This window comes from Amblyraja radiata, chromosome 9, assembly GCF_010909765.2.
Source record: "Amblyraja radiata isolate CabotCenter1 chromosome 9, sAmbRad1.1.pri, whole genome shotgun sequence".
Classification (NCBI taxonomy): Eukaryota; Metazoa; Chordata; class Chondrichthyes; order Rajiformes; family Rajidae; genus Amblyraja; species Amblyraja radiata.
The window spans coordinates 24,781,397-24,796,712 of record NC_045964.1 but is presented as its reverse complement, the minus strand read 5'-3'; the positions used below and the strand labels follow the sequence as shown (position 1 = coordinate 24,796,712).

The 15,316-nt window shown below is 41.0% G+C and overlaps 1 protein-coding gene across 12 annotated transcripts in view; it reads right to left on the bottom strand.

Annotated features, from left to right (window-relative positions):
- Positions 1-5,916: 5,916 nt before the first annotated feature.
- The window catches only part of gphn (gephyrin), a 458,009-nt gene continuing 448,609 nt past the window's right edge, over positions 5,917-15,316 (bottom strand). For 5 of the 12 annotated variants that reach the window (XM_033026893.1, XM_033026891.1, XM_033026889.1 and 2 more), the window contains 2 exons: positions 9,016-9,112; positions 6,049-7,003 (listed from right to left, as the gene is read on the bottom strand). In XM_033026893.1, the coding sequence (XP_032882784.1) occupies positions 6,870-7,003; positions 9,016-9,112 (231 nt within the window). In that variant the 3' untranslated portion in view covers positions 6,049-6,869. Of the gene's footprint in view, positions 7,004-9,015; positions 9,113-15,316 lie in introns of all 12 variants that reach the window. The other 7 variants (XM_033026887.1, XM_033026886.1, XM_033026888.1 and 4 more) reach the window with 2 other exon arrangements.

The following is a 15,316-nucleotide window of genomic DNA, read 5'->3' as shown; positions in this document are numbered from 1 at the left end:
CAATTTTTGTACTTCTATACATTTTTGTTTAGTTCAAGGCAAGAGTCTCCAAAATATGGCCCACGGGACACATCAGGCCCACTACCTGATTTTTCAAGCTCAGATTCGAGTCGGGAAGCGCGGCGGTCGGGGCTGCTCTTCGTGTTGTTAACGGTTAGATCCCTCAAATTGTCAGAGCCGAGACGTCACTGAGCCGCAGTGAAGAGGGTGCAATGGTGCGGTGGGGGGGGGTTCGGCGGCGGTCAGAATGGGACGACTGCGGGTTATAACGTGCCATCGTTCCTCTCTCCATTCTCTCTCTCTACCACTTCTCTCTCTCCCCATTCTCTCTCTCTCTCTCTCTCCTTTCTCTCCCTTCCATCTCTCTCCCCATTCTCTCTCCCATTTTCTCTCTCTCCTCTCTCTCCCCCCATTCTCTCCCTCTCTCCTTCCTCTCTATCTCTCCCTTCTCTCTCCCATCCCTTCTCTCTCCCTCCCTTCTCTCTCTCCCTCCCTTCTCTCTCTCCCTCCCTCCCTTCTCTTTCTCCCTCCCTCCCTTCTCTTTCTGTCTCCCTCCCTTCTCTCTCTATCTCTCTCTCCCTTCTCTCTCTCTCTCCCTCCCCTCTCTCTCTCTCCCTCCCTTCTCTCTCTCCTTTCTCTCCCCCTCTTCTCTTCTCTATCCTTTCCTCCCAGCCACGGCTCCACCCCTCTCTCTCCTCGGGGAGATACGGTGATCAATACAGGGAGGGCCGGGCCACCGATACTAGCCAGTGCCTCCCCAGCCATTGACCTCACCGCACGTGCCTGGTAATCGCTGCCAAAGGTGCCTCAACAGAGTACTGAGTAAAGGGTCTGCTTACTTACGTAAATGTGATATTTCATTTATTTCTCTTTGCAAAAATTTCTAAATACCTGTTTTTGCTTTTTTATTATGGGGTATTGTGTGTAGATTGATGATCAAAAAAATGAATTTAACCCATTTTAGAATAAGGCTGTAACGTAACAAAATGTGGAAAAAGTGAAGGGGTCTGAATACTTTCTGAATGCACTGTATGCAATGTTTAGAAGCAACTCCTGTGATCAACTAGTTTTAAACTGAAAAGAGGATTGTCTTGCAATTATCAATGCACACTTTGGATGCATTGTTCCCAAAATCTGTGAAAGGTTGTATTCTGAAATCACCTTTGAAAATTCTGCATTATGAAATCCCCTTAGTGTCTTCAGATAGTTTTGCTTCAATGCTTATTTTCATGACACAAATTAAATGTAATATGAATGATGAATTAGGGAACACCATTTGTATTACTTGGGCAGAATTGGCTGTAATGTGATTTGGAACTGGAATGTAATTTAAAAGTTACTCTGGAAAATAACAAGCAGAATAAAATAGCTACCTTGGGAAAATAAAATCGGTACTGGAAGAAAAAACTCTTTATATCTAACCTCCCTGCAGTGTTCAGACACCATGATGACAAAAATGGCCCATCCAGCATTTTTGTCTACCTTCGATTTTCCAGCCTCTGCAGTTCCTTCTTAAACTTATGTCCTCTAGTTCTTGATTCCCATACGTGGGTAAAAGACTGTGTTTTCACCCTATTTACCTCCTTCATGATTTTAAACATCTCTATATGCTCATCCGTCAGCCTTCTGTGCTCAACGGGATAAAGTCCAAGCCTATCAACCTTTCCCCATAGTTCAGGCCCTCAAATCCTGGCAACATCCTTGTCTATCTTCTCTGCATTCTTTCCAGCTTAATGACATCTTTCCTCAGCAGGGTGACCAAAACTGAATACGATACTTCAAATGCGGCCTCACCAACGTCGTGCACAAATGCGGCCTCACCAACTTCCATACTTGATACCCTGACTGATGAAGGCCAATGTACTGAAAGCCTTTTTGACCATCCTAGCTACCTGTGATGCCACTTTCACGGAACTATGTACCTGTACTGCTGGGTCCTACGGCTCCACACCTTCCCCAGGGTCCCGCCATTCAATGTGAAGGTCCTTCCCTAGTTTGACTTCACTAAAATGCAACACCTCACACTTATCTGCATCAAATTCCATTGACTATTCCTCAGCCCACTTATCCAGCTGATCAAATTCTTGCTGTAATTTTTGATAACTATCTTTGTTATCTATGATACCACCCACTTTAGTGTCATCTGCAAACTTACTAATCACGCCTTCTACATTCTCATCCAAGTCATTGATATAAACCACAAACAGCAATGGGCCCAGCACTGATTCCTCAGACACACTGAAAGTCAGAGTCCTCCAGTTAGAAAAGAAACCTTCCAACGTCAACCTCGACTTCCTTCCATGAAGCCAATTCTCTATCCAGTGGCTAGCTCTCCCAGGATCTCATGCAATCTAACCTTCCAGAACAGCCTACCATGCAGAACCTTATCATATGACTTGCTGAAGTTCATATAGACCACGTCCATGGCTTTACCCTCATCAACCTTTTTGTTGACTTAAAAAAACTCAACAAGTTCTCCCAGGGCCAAAACAATGCTGACTATCTCTAATCAGCCCAGGTCTATCAAAATGCATATATATCCAATTCCTCAGAATCCTCTCCAGCAACTTCTTGATGCAGTCTCATTCGAAACTGATGGGAATATAGATAGTAAAATGGATGATATTTTCGCACATTTTATTCAAATGCTTTTTAGTTTACCAGGATGTCTGAAGTGGCATGGGGAATCAACAAAGAATCCTACAGGATCTTGAATCTTAATAAAGTTGGTTATGATAGATTGGTTAACTACATTATAAGGCATATGGTAAACATTCAATGACTAACATTAAAGAATTAATACATAATTTACAGTAAATATAAGAACCTTAAATGAACAGAATCCCAACAGGTGCAGTGGTCTAGCCATGGATACCAAGAAAGTATCAGATGAAAGGAAAGTTGTTTCAAAAAGAGCAGTAATCCTGGCAATTAGGTAAATTTCACATTACAGCAAAGGACCAAGAAATTGATTTGAAAATGTTAGGCGGATCACAAGCAACATATAAACTGTTGAAGCCTCTCTATGAATATAGAAAGGAAAGGATGTGTTTATTAGCAAACAGAATAAATTAAACAAGCATGTTATATCTATTTACTGTGAAGGCAAAAATCCTCCTAGATATCATGGAGAATAGGTTTAGACTGGATGAAAAACAAATAGCTTTACTTAAGCAAAACATTGGAGGAATAAATGTGGCAGAGGGCTGATAAATCACCACCATGTGATAACCTGCAATCCTATGTTTTGAAAGAGATGGTGCTGGAGATAGTGGATGCATCTTCCATAATTCCCATGTTTAAGAAAGGAGATAAAGGGAAGAAAAACACAGCAAACCACTTAGCCTGACATGGATAACAGAGAAAAAAAATAAAATTGTAGATGAGCACTTATTTTATCACGTGCTGCCAATTTCCACCCTGTTCTCACATTTATGTAATTCATCTCTGACATTATCCTTCCATTTCTGGATCACTCTGTGTCCATCTCAGGAGATAGGCTAACTACTAACATCCTTCACAAGGCTCCCCAGACTCCTGCAGCTTCATTTGAGTATATGTCATCTCACTCCCCCTTGTGTGCGAATGTCAATTATTTTTCTCAGTTTCTTCATCTCAGCCATAGTTGTTCCAATGAAGACACCTTCAGTTCTGGTGCTTCTAAAGTATCCTCCATTTTCCTGAAGTGTGGTTTCCCTTCTGCATTGCAACTGGAGCACTCAACTGCATTTCTTCAATTTCCTGTATGTCTGCTTTCACCCCCATCTCCTGGAATAGTTCAAAGATCCAACGTTTTATCCCTCACAATTTCTGCCAGATCCAGCGTGATCCTACCACCAGTCACATCTGCCCCTCTCTTCATTTTCTGAATTTCACAGGGAATTACTTCACAATTCCCCGATTGACTCTTCCATCACGCCACTTCCTGGCCCATTGTACGTTGCCATGGAACAGGAGGAGATGCAACACCTGTTCAAACCAGGTGGAGCAACAGGTCATTTGTACTCCCTCCAATTTAGTGTACTGTATTCGATGTTGATTACTATTGTGGCTTTCTCTACAATGGAGAAACCAAATACTGGGCGATTGTTTTACAAAAAGCCTTCGCTCAATCTGCGGAAGTGAATCCGAGATTCTTTTGCCTGCCATTTTAATTTACCATGACACTCCCACTCTCACCTCTCTGCCTGTAACCTCCGACACTGTTATAATGAGGCCCAAAGTAAGCTCAAGGACCAATACCTCTATGCATCCCAGAGGAACATGTTTTTGTATGAAAGAGAACCAAAGGCTATGGGTTAGTGGAGAAAAATAGTGATGAGGAAATATTAGTCAGAGCATAGGGTCAAGTGCCCAACCTCCAGCTTATTGTGTCTATCTTCTGTTTAAACCAGCATCTGCAGTTCCTTCCTACTACACTCTGCATCTTTTTTTTGTGTTGTTCTTATTTCCCCTTACTTGGCCTAGACCCCAATTCCTACTTATTTAGTAATTTATTCTAATATTTGCCAAATCTTTTCCTTTCCTTGTGTTATCTTCAATGTTGCACAAAGACACTGATGCACAATGGGAAGCTGCCAATGAAATGCCATTTTATGGCTTTGTAGAACAGAAGTTGTTACTTTCAATAGTCATTCTTTGGTACCTGAAAAGAGAAATAGTAATTGGAAAGCAATCTATATCTGATTACAGGAAGTGCTTGACAAAGGAATAACAATACATTGGAACATTTCAAGATATAGGGGTAAACCTCACAATACCTAAAAATCTACACACTGTGAGAAGTAAATGAACATCACGGGAGGAAAAAAGAGGTTATTTGACCCATAGTGGGCTAACTACCCAATTATTGCTGATGGTACTGCTTTTCTCCCCACATTTTTGTATTTTGTTTTATTCTTCTAGTAATTGTATAATTCTGTTTTGAATGTTACCATTGAATCTCCTTCCCCTGTCTTTTCAGGAAGTTGCAGCAATTGCCATGTGAACATTTCTTAAATTGTTCTTTGGGTTCTTTTTACCAATCTACTGACCTTGTTTAAAAGAAGAAAAAGGAATCTTTTGATTAATTCTGTCAAACATTACCTGGATTTTGAACACCACTCTCAAACATTTACTTAACCTTTTCATCTTGAAGAGAACCATTGAGTGTTTCCACATGACTAAAGTCCTTCGTTGCCGTCTCTTTCACATCATGGCCATGGCATCCTTCCTCAGGGTGCTGCAGAAAATTGAACATCACTGCAGCTGGGATCCAACATTACTAATCTAAATTTGTCATGGAGCTCCATGCTTTTGTACTCTATAGATAAAGCAAATTATCCCATATACATTTCTAATGAGGCCTTCCTAACAGGCACTGCTACTGTCAAAGATGTTGTCCAAACATGGCTAGGTTTCTGCTGTTAACCTTTAGTTCAGGGTAACCTACTCACATCCTTTCGATCAAAATGTATCACTCTGCACTTCTCTTTGTTAATGTACTTCACTATGAATGAATGTCGGCAGCATAATGGTGATGATGCTCCATGGATAGATGTGATGGAATTAACCTCTTTATCCTCATCCTGTGAATACAATACATTGGTGATGAGACTTTCCCAATTGCAATATTTAGACTGATATTAAATGTTCTTTTTATTCTACAAGTAAAACTGAAATTCAAAATTAATCGTTTTAAATTTATATTGGACAAGAATGAGGGAGAATCAATTTGTTGATTGTTACTGACAAAAAGCAACTATCGAGGAGAGTGTGAAGTTAAAAAATATCCTTTTCTCTTTCTAGTACACGTTCTGCTCACCTTAGTGAAATTACAATTGGAAAGAGCATAATAATGAAAACTGTAGACATATCAGTAGTCCTAAGGCGTCTAAACTCTCTTGGCATTGGAGAAGGTGTTCCTTAATAGCAATGCACAATAAAAAAAGAACAGATTTATTGAGTGTAAAATTTCAAAGCTATTTTCCAAATTGCACCGTGACAATGTAACTACGGCACAACACAGCGAGAAATGTTTCTTTTAAAAACATTGAATATCTTCTCAGATAAATTTTAACAATGATCAAAGATTTTTATTAATATTTAATATCATTACAGAAAATGTTATGGTACAGTGTTGTTAAATGTCTTTCATTGCTAGGAATTACCACATGATTTGCTGGTACACTATTATCTGTACAATATCAATCTTTGTATTACTGTACACTTTTTTTTTAAATTGGTAAAAAGGCTGTCAGCACTTAAGGAAGCAATTTCTTTGTTCAAACGAAAGATTTCCAATTCCTGTCCAACTAGGTGGTCAGCTGAGACAGGTGGCTTCTGAGAAATGTCCCAGACGATGGCACTGAAAGGGTAATATACCGATCCAGTCCAGTCCAGCCACTCTGCTTTTGGCACTGAGCACATGAACACAAGATACAAGATAAAGAACAAGCAAAGCTCTTTGTGAAGCAATTATGTTGCGTACTAATAAGGATAATAGCTGTGTTTATCTAAGCTGGTATAAAGTAAGCAGACAGCCTTGCTAGTAGCATAAGTATCTGTATCTGAGGATGAGAAAACACAAGTTTAGCAGGCACCTACTGCTGTCTATCAAAAGCTACTGCTATTAGACCTGGCATTAAACACACAAAGCAACTGTAATGAAAGAGAAACTTTGCCCTGGATATGATACAGAATGGATTCAATGGATTTCTTTTCTCTCTCTCCTGTTTCATTTACTTTATCTGATTTCTTTTTGAAATTACTTCAAGATCTCAACAACATTGTCAATTTTATCCAAGTCATTTAAAACTAACGGTGCCGTTCCATTACAGGATAGAGTCAATGATATGTAGACATGCACCAACCCTCCTCTTGTGGTGACATCATAGTCTTCCAATCACCATAACATCTACCACTTCACCCTTATGGAGCTCCACGTACTGCTCTGTCTTTGGAGGTAGCATCAACAGTCCATTTGCACTTCGCATACTCATCAGACGGCTACTCATCTGATTCCCTGCAGAAATGGAAGCAGAGGAATATTAAATCTAGGAGAAAATCATTGCAGATGGAACCAGAACAGAAAATGCAGTACAAGCAGACTGCATCTGAAGTAATGTTTCAGGTTAATGACCTTTCATCTTCATTGGCAGTGATGGATGTAGTGGCCATTTGGCCTGTTTTGCATGCCATTGATGATGGCATGTGCCTTTAAATTTTAGACTGCCCGTTATATTGTGGGTGGGATTTATGATGTGTTTTTGGGTGTGTTTGGAGCTTAGATGCTTGCTCAGAAGTCTAGGTTTTTAGATTAGTTTGGAGAGCCGATGGGGAAGGTTAACCCTTCTACCATGCGGGATCGTGCGGGCCATGCAGGCCACATGCCAGATCATGCCAGTGTTACGGAGACACAAGGAGTTTTCTAATGTCTAAAGTAATAAGCTGGAGTTCGAAGAAGATTGTAGTAACGAGTCGGAAGAAATTTGGATGTATCTCACTGTTTTCTATCAACAATAAAGCATTTATTCATCAAAAGACTGTGTTTTGAAGCCATATCTGAGAAGAAGCTCTGATGGTCTCTGTGAGTGAGCTCGCGTGCGTTTGGAAGACACCCCCTTCAACCCATTCTCATCCAAATAGCGGCTAGTGTGCTAATTACCTGAAAGATTTGAAAATCTGCCGTTACAATGGAGGAATTACAAAAATAATTTAATCAAAACTTGTGGATTAAACTAAGTGGGCAAACTCATGCTATTTCCTTAATTCCACTCACTTATCAATCTCTATTATTCACAGGCATGTTTCCCAATTCACCAACCATTTAACATTACTTTTGCTATATACTGCCCCAGTGACCATCACAGATACTGACTTTCCCACAAGTAAAGGGATCTGTAAGAGACGTTGACTTAATAACGCAGCCAATGTCATCAAAGATCCATACCACCCAGCCCATGGTCTCATTTCCTTCCTACCATCGGGAAGGCCTGATAACCCTGACCACCAGGTTCAAGAACAGCTTCTTTCCAGCAACCATCAGGCTACTGGACACTAAACAACACTATCCTCAGCAACTTTGACCTTCTATCCACTGTCTTTAATTGCACTATGAATTCTTGTTTTTTTTGTCCTATTAAGGTTCCAGAATTAATTTACTATAGGTTTGATTATTATATATTATCTGTATATTATTGCATTTGCAGACTTGTTAAACTGCTGCAAGTAAAAATTAAATTGTTCCATTGTCTCTTGCAAACTTCTACAGATGTACCATGGAAAGCACATTGCTGTTTTGGGAACAGCTCTGCCCAAGACCTCAAGTTGGAGATGTAGCCTGGTACTTCACATATATCAGACTTCCCACCACTAACATCTTGGACTAGCAGACAACATAATCAAAGACTTGTCCCACCCCAGTCATTCCTTCTTCTCTCTGTTCTCATCTGGCAGAATGCACAGAAGTTTGAAAGCGCACACCACAAAACTTGGTAAACTGGACAAAGAAATGGCAGATGGAATGTAACCAGCAATCTACATGTAAATTCATTGGAAAATCAGAACTTCAGTCCCTAGATCTGTTTACCAAATAAAATGAGCCAGGCAGGTTATCAATATTCATGACACTATTTATGTTCAGTAGTGAAACTGATAGATTGTCACTGGAAAAATTCTTCATTCATCTCCAACAATTACATCAATCGATATCCATAAACAGCAACTGGAAGCCTCCGTGGAAGTCTTTGACTGACCATTTTTTGGCCATCCTGTCATTGGGTAAATGGATTGTGTTCTAAAAGGACAGGAACCGAAGGGACATTTCATTTGCTAATTAGAACAGTCTCCAAGTAAACCAAAGTGGCAGCCAAAATTAGCCATTACCTGTATGTTCCAAATGGATAAATAATCATACAATATGTTGCAGTTCATAACCACAAACATCAGCTATAGTTCTTTAATGAAACATTTATCTCACAATATATTATTATTTTAAAATATGCTACAATTCAGTAATAGCTTCAAAATTCTCACCTGTACTCTGTGCCCAGGGCAATGGTTCCTGGTGGTGCCAAGTCAAAATACAGCGGTGGTATTCAGGTCGTGGATCCAGTTTTACATCACAGGACAACTGTAGTAGAATAATACAAAACTGAGTGGTTTTGCAGGTTGTGAAAGATTGCAGCAGAATCTGGATCGATTGGCCAGGTGGGTAGAGGAATGGTTGATGGACAGAGAAGTGTGAGGTGTTACATTTTGGGACATCGAACAAGGGCAGGACCTACACAGTAAATGGTAGGCCCCTGGGTAGTGTTGTAGAGCAGAGGTGCATGGTTCCTTAAAGGTCGAGTCGCAGGTAGATAAGGTGGTCAAAAAGTATTTTGGCATTTTGGCCTTCATCATGTCAGAGTATTTAGAAGTTGGGAGGTTATGTTGCAGTTGTATAAGATGTTGGTGAGACCGTATTTAGAATCTTGTGTTCAATTCTGGGCACCAAGTTATAGGAAAGATATTGTCAAGCTTGAAAGGGGTCAGAAAAGATTTACGAGGATGTTGCCAGGGCTAGCGGGTGTGAGCTATAGGCAGAGGTTGAGTAGGCTGGGTCTCTATTCCATGGAGCGCAGGAGGATAAGGGTGGATCTTATAGAGGTGTACAAAATCATGAGTGGAATAGATGAGGTAGATGCATAGAGTCTTTTGCCCAGAGTTGGGGAATCGAGGACCAGAGGACATAGGTTCAAGGTGAAGGGGAAAATATTTAATAGAAATCTGAGGGGTAATGTTTTCACACAAAGGGTGGTGGATATATGGAACAAGCTGGGCCTGTCCCACCGTTTAAGAAACAGTTAGGTACATGGATAGGACAGGTTTGGAGGCATATGGACCAAGCGCAGGCAAGTGGGACTAGTGTAGTTGGGACATTGTTGGCCAGTATGGGCAAGTTGGGCCGAAGGGCCTGTTTCTACACTGTATCACATAAAACAGATGAACAAAATCAGCAATGTATTTTACATTTTCATTTACATTGTTTAATTTATGGCACCAGAGGTGTTGAAATACCATACACATTTACGCTCTTGCACTTTTTTATCAAGAACGTCACCACATGATATATAAAATGGTACTAAGTATATAAAAGGAAATGCAGAAAAATTGACATTGCGATCAAAGACTGACTTATTTCTAAGATAAATCATACTCTCCAATGTTATTCCATGATTAGATATTATGGGGTATTAAGTTGACTTGCTATACATTTTTAAATGTTACTAATGGCATTGGTTTTGGTGAAGGGTGAGAGAAAGGTTTAGGGGAGAGAAGTAGTCACAATTTCTCCTTATAATCAATTAACATGTGCACAACTGTGGACAATAATTTGGTGGAAAAAGATGGACTGAGACACTATGTACTAAGATTGAGACAATTCCACATGGTGTCATAGAGTTATACAGCAAGGAAAGAGGCTCTTTAGCCGATCTCACCCAAGCTGACCAAAATGCCCCATTTGGTCCCATTTGCCCACTTTTGGTCCATTTTCCCCTAAACCATGTTTTTGCGCAAATGTTTTATAAATGTGGTTTTTGCACCTGCCTCAACTACTTTTTCTGGTACCTCGCCCTCAGAGTGAAAAAGTCGCCCCTCTGGTTCCTATTAAATGTTTACCCTCTCACCTTAAGCATATGTCCTGGAAATCTAGTTCTTGATTGCCTTACCCTGGAAAGAAGATTCTGTGCTTTCAAAATAAAAGTTTGCATGTGTTCCTCACATTTCAAGTAGTATTAGATGTACCTCAGGTAGAAGCTCATTTGACTGAGTCAAGTTGTGGTTTCTATTCCCCATTCAGAACAATGAGGACTACTGCATTATCAGATCTGCTATTTTTTGGATGTGTCATTAAGTTGAACCCCTTGCCTTCTCAAATGGATGTGAATGATTCTACAACACTATTTTTTAAGGGGATTAAGATATTTACACAGGATACATTGACCAAATATATAATTTAGTCAATAATAGTGAGCCTAAATTATCCAGATATTATAACAATATTGCCCAAGATCGACTGAGAATGGAAACATAGGTTGGGATTAAGCATTTGACATTGCAACAAATCTGAATAAATCTGATTAGGTAGGCATGGCGAGATGAAACTTTTGCTCCACATGGACTTGTGCCAGAAAACAAAGATAATGGCTTCAGAGTTTTAAGCTTATCCAGCATCAACTATACTGAGGCAACAAAGGGGTTGGGAAAGTTGGCAGGGAAATGGATCTTGACATCATTGGCTCACTCCTGGACATAGGGTAAACTGTAGATAAGTAAGACAAGGTCAAAGGGTGATTACAGGAAATCTTCCATAATTCCTACCACATTCAGTGATAATATTGGAGTGAAATGAGAAACGGCAGCTAGATATTTTAGCTGTGATTGGATCAGAAAATGTTAAGTAAAGCATGGTACAATGATAGGGAACCAGTTGTGACCAGAAGTGCAGAGAGGATGGGAAGAGAAAGAATATAATAGTTACAAATGGAACATATTTTCAATCAATTGTTTTGGGAAATCGTCAATCAGGTAGGAAATTATTCACAAAGGTCAGGAAAAAGATTGGACAGTTGGGAGTCTAATGGGAATAGGGTTTGCGGCATAGATTGATCATAGACAAGACACAAGGGATGATTGGGACAAAAGAGACTGCAGAGCCAAAATCATGACCAAAAAAACAAACTGCTGGAGGGCATCAGCGGACCAGGTAGCATCTGTATACGGAAATGGATATTTCAGGTCAGGATCTTCCTCAAGCCTGGAGTAGAGAGGAGATAGTTGGTAGATAGAGATGAGGGGAAAGAGCTGGAAAATGATGCATGGATCCAGGTAAGGAGGAATTGATAGGTAGGTGAGTCAAGTTGGGAGGGGGAGGGGGGGGGGGGAGAGAGAAAGGTGGAGATAGAGGGGAGTAGGGAAAAGGTTAGAGGTGGATGATTAGTGAAAAAAGATGGTGGAAGAAGGAAAAGGAACTGGGTGATTAGGTTAGTGTGTTAGAGGACCTGGGTAGATCAGAAAGAAAGAGAAAATTAGGTCTTTATCAGAATTTGGAGCGGAATATTAAGTACTGTTCTTCCAATTTATGTGTGGTCTCACTTTGGCAACGAAAGAGGCTGTGGACAGGCAAATCAGTATGTAAACGGGAAAGGGAATTGAAGTGGCTGGCAACCAGGAGCTCCAACAGGCCCTGTTGGATGAAGTGCAAGTAGCAAGTGAAGTGCCAACCTAATCTACGCTTGGTCTCACCATTGTAGAGGAGGCCACATCGAGAGTACCGAGTGCAATAGGGGTACTTGCAAACTTCTATCACACCTGGAAGGTTTGTTTAAGTTCATGAATGGAAGTGAGGGAGGTGGTGTAGGGACAGGTGTTTCACCTCATGCAATTGGAGGAAAAAGTGCCAGGGAAGGGAGGGGGATGAACAAACCAGGGAGTCAATGGTACTTCCCAACCTAAAAGATTGGAGTGTGTGGATTGCATCATGAAATCAGCTGGTGCAGTTGCATATGATGCAATAATCAAACGGGTCCATAGGAGTTCGTGGATGCCTCGTAGCGGCTCGTACGAGTAAAAAGTAACAATATTTTTCATCACGAGTATTTTTTTACTCGTGGACATTTTTCACAGCGTTGAAAAAACGTCACGAGTTTACTGGATTTCCCGAGTACCTACCTTTAGCATTACGAGCTGCTATGTGACATCCATGAACTCCTACGGACCCGCTACGGACATTCTCCGAGTTCGAATCAGGGGAATACTCGGGAGAACTCTTGAATTACCTCATACAGTGGGACAGGCCCTTTAGAATCAAGTTAGAATTAGAAAGGAAAAGTTGTGCCTAAGTCTGGAGCCATTAGGGGAAGGTTGAGTCAAAAGCATCAGTTAGACAGTGACTTAAGGGCCTGTCCCACTTGGGCGTCATTTGTGCGTCATTTACACAACAGGCCAGTAGTGACTGTCGCGCAAAAATCGTCTAGCAGTACAGTGGCGCGCCATGTTCTCTTGAGAGCCCTACTTCTTTTGGGAGCCATTTGCGATGTCGTTCGTATTTAGTCCGATCTCTGTAGCAAGGATTTTCCCAGTGAAAAATGTTCAAAACTACGCATGCTTTATACCCGGGTGGTCTCGTGGTGCGCCGCTCAAATGACGTGCAAATGGTGCGCCGACGGCGTACGGGCGGCGCATGGTTGCGGATGTTGACGCACGGTGATGCATAATAAATTAGCATAGGCAATGTTCGTGCGTCACCGTGCATAACCATGCGTCACCACGCGCTACACGTTCACCGTCAGTACGTCAGCGTGCGCAAGGGATCCGTCACGGAGGTGGCGCGCGAGGATTTTGAGCATTCCAAAATCCTGCGTGTCACTGCATAAGCCACAATGCCTCACCACGCGCCATGCACGCGACACGACGCAGCAACCAATTTTTAGGAAAATGCAGTGATTAAGCACCCGAAGTAAAGGTGTTGAAATTCAGTTCATATTATACTAATACAATATATAGTTGTAATTACTGTGGTGATTTATAAATATGTTTAATGGGACACTTTAGTACATAGAGGTGGCTCCAATAAAATAAAATACAGTGTTTTCAAAGTTATGAAGGTAATTATGCACGAGCGATGACTTTTCACATAGAGGGTGTGGGTATATGAAACAATCTGCCAGAGGAGGTAGTTGAGACAGGTACTTTAACAATATTTAACAGGCATTTGGACAGGTACTTCAATAGGAAAGGTTTAGAGGGATATGGACCAAACGTGGGCAGGTGGGACAAATGTAGATGGGGCATCTTGGTCGGCATGAGCAAGTTTGGCCAAAGGGCCTGTTTCCTTGCAGTATGATGATGACTCAAATTGGAGAACTGAATGTGAATGCAGCTATGTATGATGTCCTAGCAGAGAAGTGATCCATTGGAATTACAAACCTTTGGAGATCTCAAGCACAGTTTGCAGTGAAGAGTGTAATGAATGAGCAGAACAACACAATGAATGAATTTATAACCACGTCAAATTGCAACTCTATATTGATGTAAGTAGTTGAACAATTGTATCATCTCAGGTATTAGATTGCATCATCTAAATAGTTGATGTTTATATACACTTAAAAAATAGACAATAGACAATAGGTGCAGAAGTAGGCCATTCGGCCCCGAGCCAGCACCGCCATTCACTGTGATCATGGCTGATCATCCACAATCAGTACCCCGTTCCTGCCTTCTCCCCATATCCCTTGACTCCGCTATCTTTAAGAGCTCTATCCAACTCTCTCTTTAAAGCATCCAGAGAATTGGCCTCCACTGCCTTCTGAGGCAGAGAATTGCACAGATTCACAATTCTCTGGGTTCTTTTTTTTCCTCCCATCTCCGTTCTAAATTACCCCTTATTCTTAAACTGTGGCCCCTGTTTCTGGACTCCCCCAACATGTTTCCTGTATCTAGCATGTCCAAACCATTAATAATCTTATATGTTTCAATAAGATTTCCTCTCATCCTTCTAAATTCCAGTGTATACAAGCCCAGTCGCTCCATTCTATCAACATATGACAGTCCCGCCATCCCGGGAATTAACCTTGTGAACCTACGCTGCACTCCCTCGATAGCAAGAATGTCCTTCCTCAAATTTGGAGACCAAAACTGCACACAATACTCTAGGTGTGGTCTCACCAGGGCCCTATACAACTGCAGAATGACCTATTTGCTCCTCTACTCAACTCCTCTTGTTATGAAGGCCAACATGCCATTAGCTTTCTTCACTGCCTGCTGTACCTGCATGCTTACTTTCAGTGACTGATGAACAAGGACCCACAAATCTCATTGTACTTCCCCTTTTCCCAACTTGACACCATTCAGATAATCATCTGCCTTCCTGTTTTGCCACCAAACTGGATAACCTCACATATATCCACATTAAATTGCATCTGCCATGCATCTGCCCACTCACCCAACCTGTCCAAGTCACCCTGCATCCTCATAGCATTCTCCTCACAGTTCACACTGCCACCCAGCTTTGTGTCATCTGCAAATTTGCTCTTGTTACTTAAATGTATTAAAGGTAGGTGTACCTTTAAGAAAAGAGTACACCATGTGGTATGAGCTTGATATGTTGTTGTACCAGGCACTGCTGTTTGATTGAGACTTACTCTCTTCAATAAAGGATGTTTTGTTCATAGCTCTACCTCTGTTTATTTATTTACACAAATAACAATACAAAGAAACATATAGATATTTTAACCAGCAAAATTATTAAGTGAATGGGATTTCAGTTTATAGACAGATTTGATTGTGCACC